Source organism: Pseudonaja textilis, chromosome 7 (assembly GCF_049901715.1).
Source record: "Pseudonaja textilis isolate UNSWEBS1 chromosome 7, rPseTex1.2, whole genome shotgun sequence".
Classification (NCBI taxonomy): Eukaryota; Metazoa; Chordata; class Lepidosauria; order Squamata; family Elapidae; genus Pseudonaja; species Pseudonaja textilis.
In genome coordinates, this window is record NC_141996.1 from 682,726 (window position 1) to 696,572 (window position 13,847).

General features: G+C 51.9%; 1 protein-coding gene across 1 annotated transcript; it reads right to left on the reverse strand.

Moving 5' to 3' along the window:
• Nucleotides 1-3,240: 3,240 nt before the first annotated feature.
• XNDC1N (XRCC1 N-terminal domain containing 1, N-terminal like) lies at nucleotides 3,241-13,683 on the reverse strand. The gene is made up of 10 exons (XM_087936877.1): nucleotides 13,558-13,683; nucleotides 13,163-13,301; nucleotides 11,685-11,840; nucleotides 11,367-11,533; nucleotides 10,093-10,169; nucleotides 9,973-9,974; nucleotides 8,906-9,103; nucleotides 7,628-7,706; nucleotides 6,114-6,259; nucleotides 3,241-4,582 (listed from the first exon to the last, which is right to left on the reverse strand). The coding sequence occupies exons 1-10, from the start codon at nucleotides 13,600-13,602 to the stop codon at nucleotides 4,401-4,403; spliced, it is 1,191 nt and encodes a 396-aa protein (XP_087793003.1). The 5' UTR covers nucleotides 13,603-13,683; the 3' UTR covers nucleotides 3,241-4,400.
• Between the last annotated feature and the right edge of the window lie 164 nt (nucleotides 13,684-13,847).

Genomic DNA, 13,847 nt, shown 5'->3' on the forward strand with positions numbered 1-13,847 from the left:
TTTTCTTGCAGACGTTTATTAGACAAACTCGACAACATCCTCAGTGCTAGAAGAGAGTGCGGTTTGCAGAGGGAGAGGAGGACGACGACTGTGGGGTCCTTGCTGCTGTCTGAGCTGGGTGGTTTTCTTGCAGACCTCTCATGACCCAACTAGGGAACATCATCCGTGCTTGGAGGGAGGAGGAGGAGGACGGTGGACTTCTGGGCGCTCTCGGAGCTGGGTGGTTTTCTTGCAGACGTCTCATGACCCAGCTAGGGAACATCATCCGTGCTAGCATAATCTCTAGCGCTAATGTTCCCCAGTTGGGTCATGAAAGAAAACAGCCCAGCTCACAGAGCACCAAGGACCCCATAATCATTCTCCTCCTCCTCCTCCTCTTCCATAAACACCATTTCCTTGTAGTATTGGTGCAATTACCTAGTTGGGTCATGAAATGTCTGCAAGAAAACAGCCCAGCTCAGAGAGCACAGAGGACCCTCACAGTTCAATCCTGAGCTGCAAATATTTTATTAAAACCGAAAGTGCCGTAAAGATGCAACCATGCAGCTACAAGGCTGGTCGTGGGCATGACTTGAATCAGTCTCTGCCTGCTGACCAGAGGTTGGAGCCATGCCCTGAACACTCGTGAAAGGTAAAAAGGCCAGAAAACTTTGTCAGGAACATTTCCAGCGGAGTCTAAATCTAGCGTTTTATAGAGACTAGACATGGAATGGGGTAGGGTTTCCTGCTTGCTCAGGAGTGAGGGGTTGGACTAGAAGACCTCCAAAGTCCCTTCCAACTCTCGTTATTCTGCCATTCCCCACCTTCACGGCTGTGGCTTTTGGGGGGGGGGTCTCATTCTGGAAGGGCTTTGCCTGCCACCCCCTTTCTTAAAAAGCCCCTCCTTTTAAAAAGCATTTCTTTTCATGTCAACTCTGTCTCAGCTGGGTGACTTTGGGCTGGTCCCTCCTCCTTGGCCCAGCCCACCTCACAGGGTGGTTGTTGTGGAGAAAACAGGAGGCTGGGAGGTGTGTTCACCGCCTCAGGGGCTTTTTGTCAAAACAATGAAAGTGGGGTATATATAAATAAATACACCCATACACAACCCCAGGATAAACAGGCTAATCAAAGCCGCTCCTTTGCAAGTAGTAACTTACTCTTGGAAGTAAAACTCCTCCTTTCTCTCCCTTTTGGCAAAACCTCCATTTACATTTGTCTTAAATGCAATATCATGACAGCCCCCACTCAATTTCCTTCCTGGATAGGAGCAGGAATATCACTTAATTCAATCAATCGGAGACCGGCATTCTGCCGATGAAATCTTTGCCCATTTGGAGGAAACCTTGAAAGTTTGCAGAAATTCCGTGTGACGTTGAGGGGCCACCCAAGCCCCCCCTTCCTGAGCTTCCAAGTGGAGAGGAGACCTCCTCATACCGTGGGAGGATTTAGAAGAGGCAAGTTTGCCTGCTGGGTCCAGCGGTTCAGGGGCTGCCCTAGGAAACCAGGAGAGGACGAGTTCGAGTCTTGCCTCAGCATGGAAGCCAGTTGGGCGATTTTGGGGGCAATCGCACAATCCTAGATTCGCAAAGGGGCCTTGGAGGTCTTCTAGTCCAACCCCTGCTCAAGCAGGAAACTCTAGGCCATGTTTTGTCTCTTCTTGAAAACCTCCAGTGATGAAGCCCCAACTTCTGGAGGCAAGTAGTTCCACTGGTTAATTGTTCTCCCTGTCAGAAAGTTTCTCCTTAGTTCCTGGTTGCTTCTCTCCTGGGTTAGTTTCCATCCGTTGCTTCTTCTCCTGCCTCTTCAGGGGCTTTGGAGAATAAGGGGACCCCCTCCTCTTCTTTGGGGCAGCCCCTCAAATATTGGAAGGCCGCTATCATGTCCCCCCTAATTCTTCTTCATCTCCTTTGGCCTTCTCGTCAGAAGAAACCAAGGGGTGCCCCCGTTGTGCCACCACTCTAAAGGTGGCATTTGGCAAGCAGGGTCCCTTCCTGCGTCAACCCATTTCCAGGCTTGGCAGGTAGAGGAGAAACCTGGGTAGCGTCTCCTATCCCCCATGGCCTCCGCCAAGCTCCTTCCGGCTGCCCAGGGCACAGGATGGCACGGTGGGCACCCCACCCACACCTGCCTTCCTGGGCCTTTGGGCAGCGACCAAGGGGGCAAACAATGCAGTGAGATTTAAAAATAAAATAAAATAAAAGAACCTGGAGCCCCAGGAGACCAGGCCAAGGGCTCCTCCAGCCCTGGAGTAAACAACGGTGTTGATCCAGAGAGCGAGGCGAAGAGGCGGCTTTGAGGGCAGAGAAGGATGGGAAGAGAAGGGGCTCGAGAAATCAAGGGCCATGAAAAAGTCTACTCCCTTTTGAAGTTGAATTTAAGCCTTTTAAAGTGATTTTGCAGAATAACAGAGCTGGAAGGGGCCTTGGAGGTCATCTAGTCCGGCCCTCTATCCAAGGCAGGAATCCTTATTCCACTTCAAATGGCTGTCCGGTCTCTTCTTAATACCCTCCAGGGTTGGTCAGAGCAGCCACAACTTCTGTTCCACTGAGCAGGGGGTTGGACTAGAAGACCTCCAAAGTCCCTTCCAGCTCTATTCTAATTATTGATTCGTTTCCATCGTTGCTTCTCGTCCTGCTTTCAGACGCCTTGCAGGATAAGTTGACGTCCCCTCTGCTTTGGGGCAGCCCCTCAAATACTAGAAGGATGGGCCTCGTTACCATGGCTTTTTATTTTAGATTTAGAAGGTCCAGAGAGAAATGAGAGTCGATAATCGCTGGAGTGAAGCTTAAGAGAGATGTAGGAATTAGAAGCCTTCGTGGGTCACCTAGTGATAATTTGTAGAAGAACCTCTTGAAGGAATAGACATATTCACGGGAAAAGTAACAGGTTCAGGGGCTTTATAGCGGGTTTTATAATTAAGGGACGAAAGACGAAAAACGTTGACAAAGAACATGAAAATGGGAAAACAAATGGAATTGAATTGGAAAAAAACCCCGAGATAAATGTGAAAATATATATGGGTATCACTATGACAAACAAGAATTGCATGTTATGGAAAGACCCCGAAAGATCCACAGTGGAGGAACAGATGGTGAAGGTAGCAGAAATAGCAGAGAGGACAAAACTGATTTGATTAGAGAAAGTTCAAGTACATTTATGTGACCGGATAGTTTGCTGAATAAAAGAGAAAAATGAACTTGCGATTTATGGCCTTGAAGATTGGAAAGGCTGGCGGAATGAAAGAAATTAAGATAGAGCTTTATATATAAATGCATTTATAACCTCAAGTCAAAAAGATTGGAAGGCACTTTCTATATACCGTAATCTTTTCTTTTTTTCCTTTTCTATTTTCTTCCTTGCTGGCTATGCCTTCTTATTTCTTCTGGATCTTTCCTTCTTGTTATATATTTAATGTTATCTTGTTATATATTTCTACCTTTTCTTCTGCACAACTCTTATTTTATTCACAAGATTAAAGTACAAAAAAAAAGGATTTAAAAAAAATGTAAAACACAATGAGACAAAAACATTTTTTAAAATGTGCATTAAAAAGACAAAAAACAAAAATGCTTATACGTTTCTTCAATAAAATTACATATACATATATACATACACACACACACAAAAATCCTTCTTTCGGTTTGTATTTCAAGCAAGTTTATGTGTACACAGACAGACACACAGACAGACAGACAGACAGAGACATGTGCAAAAGGAATCAAGCCAAACTGTCCCAGGACAGCAACTTTCTTTGCTGTGTGAAAACTTGCCTTGTCACGTTCCCGCTAGATGCCAGCTAGGATTTTGGGGACAACCTGCAGCCTCTTGGGCCGCCCTTCCCCCCCCCCTCCCTCCCGTCATCTCCAATTCAGAGGACCAGGAGAAACCTCCACCCCGAATGCCACAAAACCTGGGGGGGGGGGCCTTAAACTGAAGGCCACGAGCCTTGAAGCACCCTGTCCAGAGGGACCCCCCCACCCTGCGGCCTCCATGCCCGTCCCCCTTCATCACAGCCGAGCAATTCTTCCTCCCTACTCGCCCCACAGAAACCCAGAGGCTCCTGAATCGAATCACACCCTTTTCTGCCTGCTGCAAGTCATCCTCATCATCAAAAGCGGTTTTGGGGGCCAACAGGTTAAAACAGCCCCAATATCTGGACGTTTGAAATGTTCCAGTGTGTCCAGGTTGCAGGCCGTCCCTCTTAGTAGTAGCTACAATCCGCTTGGGGGGGGACGGGGGGCCCAGAGGCAAAGCGCTGCATATTTGTGGGTCCGCTTTCAGCATCTCGGGTGGCTCTCTGAGGAGATCTGGAATCGGTTCGGCCACTCCGACCGTTGCGTCCTCTCGCGGCTCTTCCCTCCGGGGACCTTGAGGGAGGGTCTCTCAGCCCCACCCTTCTGGCAGCCGCCTGGGGCCGAGGATTAGGCGTCTTCTTCCCTGCAGCCGCTGGCGTGACCCTCCACCTCGGAGGCAGGAAACTGGCCTTGGCAGAGGGGGCACTCCACCCAGGACCCCCAGGCGGGGGACGGAGAGGCCCACTCCCCCTCGCCCTCTTCCCCGCAAGTGGAGGCGTGGACGGGCAGGAGCTCGGCAGGGAAGCCACCTGGGAAGGGAGAACGCAAAGGGTGGTGACGGGCCCCGAACTCTGCCCACCAGCAGACGCCCCTGGAGGACCCACGTTGGGCCGCTTGGCAGCTGACTCATAGTTACGACGGTTGCAACGTCCTGGAGTCACCTGAACAACCTTTGCAACCTTCTGACCAGCAGAGCCACTTAGGAACTGTGTTGTCAACTTCGCTGCAGTGATTCACCTAACAATATCACTTTAAAACATCTCCAGGCCCCTCACATCCCGGACATAAACTGTTTCAACTCCCACCCTCAAAACGACGCAATCGAGCCCTGCACACCAGGACAACTGGACACAAGGACGGTTCTTTTCCCCCCCCCCCGAATGCCATCCCTCTGCTAAACACATAATTCCCTCCACACTGTCCAACTATTTACAAAGTCTGCACTGCTATCCCTATTATTCTTCCCATCCTTCCTATTACCCATCTCCTCCCACTTATGACTGTAACCGTGTTGCTTGTATCTCTACAATGTATATTGTTTTATTTGTTTCCTAGTATGATTGGATTGCTTATTACTAACTTATGACTATCATTAAATGTTGTATCTTATGATTCTTGGTGAATGTATTTTATTTTTTCTTTATGTACTCTGAGAGCTTTTGCACCAAAGACAAATTCCTTGTGTGTCCAACCCCACTTGGCCAATAAAAAGAATTCTATCCTATTCCATATCATTCCATATCATTCCATTCTATTCTATTCTATTCTATTCTATTCTTCTATTCTCTCTCTTCTATTCTATTCTATTCTATTCCATTCTATTCTCTATTCTGTTCTATTCTACTTCTATTCTTCTTCTATTCTATTCCTCTTCTATTCTCTCTTCTATTTCTATTCTATTCTATTCTCTATTCTGTTCTGTTCTATTCTATTATTCTATTCTCTCCTATTCTACTTCTACTTCTACTTCTATTCTATTCTATTCTATTCTATTCTATTCTGTTCTATTCTATTCCTCTTCTATTCTCTATTCTATTCTATTCTATTCCATTCTATTCTCTATTCTGTTCTATTCTATTCTACTTCTCTTCTATTCTATTCCTCTTCTATTCCTCTTCTATTTCTATTCTATTCTATTCTCTATTCTGTTCTGTTCTATTCTATTATTCTATTCTCTTCTATTCTACTTCTACTTCTACTTCTATTCTATTCTATTCTATTCTCTATTCTATTCCTATTCCTATTCCTATTCCTACTCTGCTCTCTATCACGTTCCTTCCCATCCCCTTCTATTTAAATTCTGCCCCCATATGCGCCTATTCTACCCTCTGGCTATTACTGAGTGTTGCACCTGATGATTCTGGACGCTTGACCAATTTATCTTTTTTTCTTGTTTTAATGGACCCCGAGAGCCTTTGCACCAAAGACCAATTCCTTGTGGGTCCCGTTTCTTTGGCGTGGCCTGCACACAAGGCGTTTTTCCTCTGCCCTCACCCCTGCAGGGTTTTTCACCCTCCTGGTGGGAGCCCCCCACCCCACCAGCCCCGAGGCTTGGCTCACCTGCGCAGATTGGGCAGGTGCCCAGCGCAGCTCCTCCTCCTCCTCCTCCTCCTCCGCCCTCTCCTTCCTCTTCCTCCCTTTCCCAGGTTGGTGGTCTTCCACTCTGGCTCTGGCCTCTCTCCTCCCTTTGAGAACCATTCCTGGGCCTGGCGGGGAAAACAAACAAAACTCCTTTTACAGGCTGTCCTGCACTTACGACCATTCGTTCAGCGACCGTTCAAAGTTGCAAGGACGCTGGAAAAAGGTGACTCGGGGCCGTTTCCATACTTACGGCCGTTGAGGCATCCCCATGGTCACGGAGTCACAACTGGGACCCTTCGCGACCGGTAATTGTGACGGTCCCAGCGCTTGTGGCCATCTGACAAGCAGAGTCAACGGGGAAGCCGGTTTCACTTAACGACCGTGTTCCTAACCTAGCTGCAGTGATTCCCTTAACAGCTGCGGCAAGACAGGTCGTAAAATGGAGCAAGGAGCCTCTTCACAACTGTCTTGCTTAGGGGATCTTCCCCGCTCCCTTCTCTGCCTGACCCTCCCCGTCCAGGTGGGTTTTTCTCCCCTTCAACGCAGAATCCCCATCAGATTAAAGTCCCTCCGCCGCCCCCTCCCCAATTTCTGACAAGTAAAGCCAATGGGGGGAGACAGATTTGCTTAATGGCCATGTGATTCATTTAATGACTGCAGCAGCAACTCCGTTAACAACCACTGGGGAAAAAAAAACACCTCATCAACTCAGGTGTGGTTAACTCAACAACCGCCTTATCAGCAATGGAAAATCAGCCCTCCATTGTGGCTGTAAGTCGAGGACTAACAGAATAACAGAGTTGGAAGGGACCTTGTAGGTCATCTAGTCCAACCCCCTAACGCTACACCGTTTCTGACAGATGACAGTCCAACCTCTTCTAGAAAGCCCCCAGAAATGAAGGCCCCACAAGTTCAAAATAACAGATAATCAGAGTTGGAAGGGACCCTAGAGGTCATCTAGTCCAACCCGCTGTCCAAGCAGGGGACCCTCCACCATTTCTGACAGTTGCCAGCCCAATTTCTTCTTGGGAGGTTCTCCCTGTCAGAAAATTCCTCCTTATTTCCAGGTTGAATCTCTCCTTGGTCCGTTTCCATCCACTATTATTCCTTGTCTGGCCTTTAGAAAACAGCTTGACCCCCTTCCTCCTCCTCTCTGGGGCAGCCCCTCCCTCAAATATTGAAAGATGCTCTCCTGCCTCCCTGGTCCTTCTCTCCTCCCTAGACCAGCCAGGCCCAGTTCCTGTAACTGTTCATCATATGTTTTAGCCTCCAGTCCCCTAAAATCATCCTGGTTGCTCTTCTCTGCACTTTTTCTAGAGCCTCAACATCTTTTTTATAAGGTGGTGACCCAAACTGGATGCAGGACTCCAGGTGTGGCCTTACTCAGGCTTTACCGAGCGTGATTACCTGACTGCTACCTGTAGCGAGCCCCATAACCAGGCCTGCCAGAAAGCCAACCGGGCCCAGGGAAGGCACAGCTCTCGCCAACTCACCGCCTGGCGCCGCCCTGCGATCTCCTCCTCCTCTTTGTTTTCAAGCGGCTGCTCCTGGCGGGTTGCTCCTCTTTGGGCCCTGAGGGGATGAAACATGCCGGCAACCTAAACCCCCCGGGAAGGACTTGCCGGTTAAAGAGCAACCGGTGGCGACCAAGGCGACTTGCCAGATCCCACAACAGAAAAGGCTGATCTGCAGGGAGCCTCCTCAGCGCTGAATGGCAGAGGCTGCAAAAATGACCCTCCTCCAGACTCTTCAGGTTTCTGTTCCTTGCGTTTGAGCGCCCAGACCAAAAAGGACGGGGCTCCCACAGTAACTTTCCGGATACGGAAGAAAGATAGCAATGGCCACGAGAGGCCAAAGTGCCTCACTGGCCTCAGGTCACCTTGGAAAACCTCATCAGGGTACCCCCCAAAAACCTCCAACGGGGGGAGGGGGGGCAAAAGGGAGGGGCAGTTAGCAGAGGGGCCAACAACAGGCTGCTTTAGGGGGTGGGGTCCCCAGGGATCTCTGAGCTGGGTGGGTTTCCTTGCAGGCGTTTCATGGCCCAACCAGGGAACATCTTCAGTGCATTGACCACGTTACGTAGTTTGCCAATGAAACTTCTGCAAGGAAAACCGCCCAGCTCAGAGAGCATCAAGACCCCACCAGTCCTCCTCTCCATCAACCCCGACTCCCTCCTGATGATGTTCCCTAGCTGGGTCACGAAACGCTCTGCAAGCTCAGAAAGCACCAAGGACCCCACAGTCCTCCTCCATTCTGCACCCCCCACCCTCCTAGCACTGATCATGTTCCCTAGTGGGGTCATGAAACGTCTGTCAGAAAACCACCCAGCTCAGAGAGCACCAGGGACCCCACAGTCGTTGTCCTTCTCTTCCTCCTCTTCCTCCTCACCCGCTCTTCCTTCTCCCCCATCCTCCTCCTCAACTTTTGCAAACCTTCCCCCTGCTAGCACTGATCATGTTCCCTCGCGGGGTCATGAAAGGCCTGCAAAAAGCCCACCGGGATTAGAAAGCGCTGAGGACGCCTCGGTTCAACCCTGCGTTCCCATTGTTTCCCTTCTCTCGGTCCCAAAGTGCCCGGTCGGCTTTCATGCCTAAGACAGCAGGACTCGAACTCGCCGCCTCCCGGCTTCTAGGCCAACCCTTTTAACAACCACTCCTGGTAGCCTCTCAGGGCACCTCTTCTGCGGCCGGTCTAACCAGCCCCTTCAGAGGACGGACCCAGGGGGTGGCCCCGGGCCTCCCTTCCTCCCCCCCCACCCACCCCCCACTCACTTGGTGCCCTGGGACTTGGGGCTGCCTCTCTGCTCCTCGCAGCCGGCGGTGGGGGAGACCCGGCCGGCAGGAGGGGGGCTCGCTTGCGGGCCGAGGCTGCCGCCTTCAGGACCAGCTGGGCTGGGCGGCTCAGGCCACGGAGGGTGGAGTCCAGCTGTTGCAGCTGCCGCTTGAGCAGCCTCTCCTCCGGGGGCGGACCTGGGGAAAGAAAAGCAGAGAGGGTCCCCGGTGAATTGGGGCCGGGGTCTCACCCACCCCGAGCGGGAAAAGCTTTGCCCCGCCACGATTCCTGGGCACCGCTGAAGACCCAGTTTCAGCCTCCTTGAGAGACAAGGGCGCAGACGCACGTGGGAAGGGATAGGCGCTGCGTTCAATGCTTTCGGATCAGGTGGGCTGCGTAGGGTTTTTTGGTTTTGTTTGTTTGGAAAAATCTTTGTGAAACATTTAAAAAACATCCGGTACAAACTACAATATTTATTAAGACGAAAAACACTGTAAACTTCACAAACCATTTTGACAGTGCTTACATGCCAGTTATTGTTCCCACGCATAGTTCGTATTCCTAGTTATCCGTAATATCAGTCAATTCTGAGACTAAGACTAAGACAACCCAGGTTTCTGGCTCCATCTTATGGCCGTTTGAGAAACCATGATCCTTCCTGAACTATTCATTCCTTATTTATTGACTTGCTTATTCCTGTCATTGATCCATTTGTACCAGTTTTCCCAAACCGTGCAGTACTTTGAGTCTTCCTTTTCCTTTCATTTTGGAGTAAGTTTATCCATTTCAGCGCAATCGTAGATTTTTTTAGATTATTAAACCTTCCGTTGGCATGTGATCCCCTTTCCAGCATTGTGCGAGCACCAGTCTCGCTCTAGTGACTATGTGCAGAATTAAATACTTTATCTCTTTTGTGTAATTTCCTTTTATTATCCGCAATAGGAAAACGTCTGCTTTGAAGTCTATTTGGAAGGGCGTAATTTCTTTTATCTGTGTTCGTATTTTTATCCAATGTTTCTTGATTTTCGGGCAAAGCCACCAGACGTGGAAAAAGGTGCCCTGTGACTGCTTACATTTCCAGCAGACCTGGCTTAAATTGGGGTTTTTTGTAGTTTTATTCCCGTTTCAAATAAGTCAAAGAGTGGCCAAGCAGCCGGAGCGGCCCACGGCAAAGCTGGGTACTTACGACGGCCCTGCTGGGGGAAGGGTCCCACCGAAGACTCCACTGGAGACCCCTGGCCTGGGGGCCGACTCCGGGGAAGCCTAAGGGGGAAACAGAGGAAGGAACTTACGAGGCCGAGGAAGGGGAATTGGGAAGGGGAGGAGGCGTCAGGAGGAAGGCAAAGAACAAGGAACAAAACTTCTGCGACTATTCACTCACGCAGACAGGTACGGTAGAGTCCTCGACTTACGACCACGATCGAGGCCCAACATTTATGTTGCTAACTCAGGCATTTGTTAAGTGAGTTTTGCCCCATTTTACAACACTACTTGCCACTTCCTGGTTAAGGGAACCACTGAAGTCAAGTCAGTCACGTGGTCTTTAAGTGAACTGGCTTCCCCATTGACAGAAGGTTGCAAAAGGGGATCATGCGACCCCGGGAAACTGCGACCGTCGTAAATACGAGTCAGCACCTGCCAAGCACCTCGGTTTTGATCACCTGACCACAGGGGGGTGCTATAACGGTCATAAGTGTGGAAACCGGCCATAAGTCTTCTTTTTTTCGGTGCTGTTGGAACTTCAAACGATTGCTAAATGAACAGTTGTAAGCTGAGGACTCCATTTCTATCCGGTCGCTCAGCAACCGGGGGCGTGGTAGGCAGCTGGGGAATTCTGGGACTTGAAGTCCTAAAGCTGCCAGGTTGGGCCCATCCTGCTCCAGGCGCCCTGTTCCCTTGGCCCCGAACCCAGGGGGCGGTTCAAATTGGTTAACAACCGGGGCTGTGGGTGTGGCCATGCGACTGGGTGGGCGTGGCTTGGTTGTGGGGTTTTTTGCAGCACCCACCCTCCGTTTTGGGGCCTTCTGGGCCTCAGGAAGCCTCGGGAGGGGGGTTTGCTCCCGGAAAGCTTCCCTGGGGCCCAGGAAGGGGAAAAACGGGGTGTGGGGGGCTAGGACGCCTCCTGGGGAAGCAGGATAAGGCAGGGAGGGGGATCCCAGCACAGCTGATCCTCAGAGCAACTAATCGCCGGGAGGGGGGAGAAGGAACTACCTTAAGGCGTGATTGGGCCGGGGGAGAACACGGTCAGCGACGTTGCACCTGCGCCATAAGGACTGACTGGGTGGGGAGGGGCGGGGCAGGCGGGGAGGGGAGGGGCCATCCTGGGACACCATTTGCTGGTTCTCCGAACTGCTCAGAATCACAACAACCGGTTCTACGGAACCGGTCTGAACCGGTACAATCCCACCCCTGCCTGAACCCCATGCATGTTCCCCGCCCCCTCCACACACAAAGCCCTACCTGACCCGGGGAGGGGGCTGCGGGGGCCCCCTGGCTCTCCTCTGTATCCTCCGGGGTGCGGAGGCGGATGAAGGCCAGGCCGAACTGGGCGTGCCTGTGGAAGGGCTGGCTGCAGGTGAGCCGCACACGATCCCACTTCTCCGCCAGAGCGGAAGCCAGCAAGTCCCCTGCGCGAGACAACCAAGGCCATCGTCCATAACCTGGGCGGCTCCGGCATGCTGGCAGGCCCCTAGAATCCCCGGGCTGGAAAGGGTCCCCGGAGGCCTTCTAGTCCAACCCCCGCCCCCTCACCCAAGGCCGACCAGCCGCCCCCCGTACCTTCTTTAAACATCCGGACCCCGGAGCGGTTCCTGTCCCACTTGGCATCGGCCGGCCCCATCAAGGTGGTGGTCGGAAGGAGGGTGAGATAATCCCGACCTGGAGGCCAGGAGGAGCGGCCCACCTCGATCTGGAGGAAAGCAGAGCCCGAGTTCCCTGGGGACCCCAAAAGCAGGAAAAACCCTCTTACTCTCCAGGGAAGCCCCTCCGGCCCCAGCCCACGTGGCCCCCCCCCTTTCTCCTCCCTCGGGCCGAGTCACAGCACAGCCACCGGTCAGTTGCTCGGTTGCAGGCACAGCAAGCCCTCGGCTGCCACGACCCAAAGGGGCCTGGCACAAAGGCAACACAGTAGTCAAATAAAGCAAGGAATGTCCTTTTAATACCTCCAGCTTTGCCCCCCAATGTCCAGTTACCTTGGCTGGAGAAAAAAACTCTCCCCAAAACAGGCTTTAAATGAAGGAAATTCAGTCCGAAAACAAAGTACTGTACATCCAAACTGTAAATAAAAATCCACGCAAAACCACACTGCAACAATTAGCCTGACAGGGCAGGAGAAGGAATTGCAGACTTGAAAGTCCCGCAAAACACACAGAGTTGGGATGACACCAGAAACCCAGATAAGCCTCGAACAAAGATAATTCACAATTGGCTCTCAACAGTTTGCTGTGCGTAACCTCCCTTTTTAAACACTGTGTTCCCAGCTGCAGCCAATGAAGGGAATCAGGGCCCTTTCCTCCCCTGTAAGCCAGGCAACCCACGTTGCTCCCTTCTCCGTTCCTCCCTGTGTGCCCTAGGATGGAGAGGGGGTGAGCCTGGGTCTTCCTCTGAACCCCCTCTCCCTTGTTCTACCTCTTCCCTGCTCTGCCCAGCCGGCTTTTGCCCTTCCCCAGTTTCTTCCACAGCCACCAGAGCCACACTCCCACTCCCTGTCAGCTGCTCGGCCTCCTCCTCTGAATCAGATTCTGACAGGGGCATGACAGAGACTTTTAGCTACTCATTGAATGACCATTCAAACTTACAGCACTGAAAAAGTGACTAATGACCATTTCTCATACTTACGACTGCTGCTGCATCCCCGTGGACACCTGATCAAATTTCGGGGCCCCGGGTTCCTATTTATGACGGTCACAGCACCCTGGGGTAACACGAACCCCTTTTGCGACCATCAGACAAGCAAAGCCAATGGGGGGGGGAACCAGATTCACTTAACGACTGTGTGACTAACTTAGCAGCAGCAGCGATTCACTTGACCAACGTGGCAAGAAAGGCCATAAAATGGGTCAACGCTCACTTAACAAAAGAAAATTGGGGGCTCCATTGGGATCGTAAGTCAAGAACTCCCTGTATACGACAGTCTTAAGTCACTGAGTGGATCTTCCTTGCATTTTATTTATCTTTTTTTAATTTAATTTTTTATACAGTTTATGCAGAAGTGGAAGACAAACCTTTTACTCCCCCCCATCCAAAGGAGCATTTACCTACGTCGACGTAGCCAATGCAGCCGGCCTGCTCCAGCTGCAACTCGGCTCTCAGCTGCCGGCTGCGGTCCAAGGGGCAGCAGAGCCAGGGCTGAACCCCGTCTTCCAGCAGGAGGTTCTCCACGGGGTATTTGGGGTCCTGGCCCAGAAAAGGGGGAATTAGAGGAAAGCATTTCATGGGGGTTTCCTGTTGACACGCAAAGGCCTATCAGGTGCAAGGACCCCCTTCGTCAAATACACACACACACACACACACACACACACGCGGGCCTCCCAGGCTCCTCAGCCGGGCCCAGAAGCAGACACGTGTCGGGCGCGGCTGCGTCCCCACGACCGGACTGCTCGTCCGAGCTCTCCCCGTCCCCAGAGGGCCCCGGGAAGCGAGGTCTCGTCACCTGCGAGGAGAAGGAGACCACGCAGCGGATCCTCAGCGGCGCCATCGCCTTCCCGGCTGCGCGGCTGGACTACAACGCCCATCAGCCCCGAACGCGGCTTTGCTTTTCCCGCCAAGCCCCGGCTCGACCCCGCCCCTCGCTCCGGATAGGCCGACGCTCTACTCGCTCTCTCACGTCATCCACCTCCAGCCGGCCCCGTCGGCCAATAGCTCAGCCCCGGTCGAGGCCGCCGGGAATGCCGGGAGGCGTAGTTCTTGCCCCTCGCCCCGGGGAGCGTCTGCCAATTCCTC

What these genes read in the sequence shown, in the direction of transcription:
- XNDC1N (XM_087936877.1), bottom strand. Translation starts at nt 13,602, where the DNA reads ATGGCGCCGCTGAGGATCCGCTGCGTGGTCTCCTTCTCCTCGCAG. An exon ending in CATTGGCTACGTCGACGTAG is followed by an intron (nt 11,841 to 13,162) that starts GTAAATGCTCCT and finishes TGGGGTCCCCAG; the next exon opens with GGAACTCGGGCTCTGCTTTC. An exon ending in CAGCCCCCTCCCCGGGTCAG is followed by an intron (nt 10,170 to 11,366) that starts GTAGGGCTTTGT and finishes TTTCCCCCTTAG; the next exon opens with GCTTCCCCGGAGTCGGCCCC.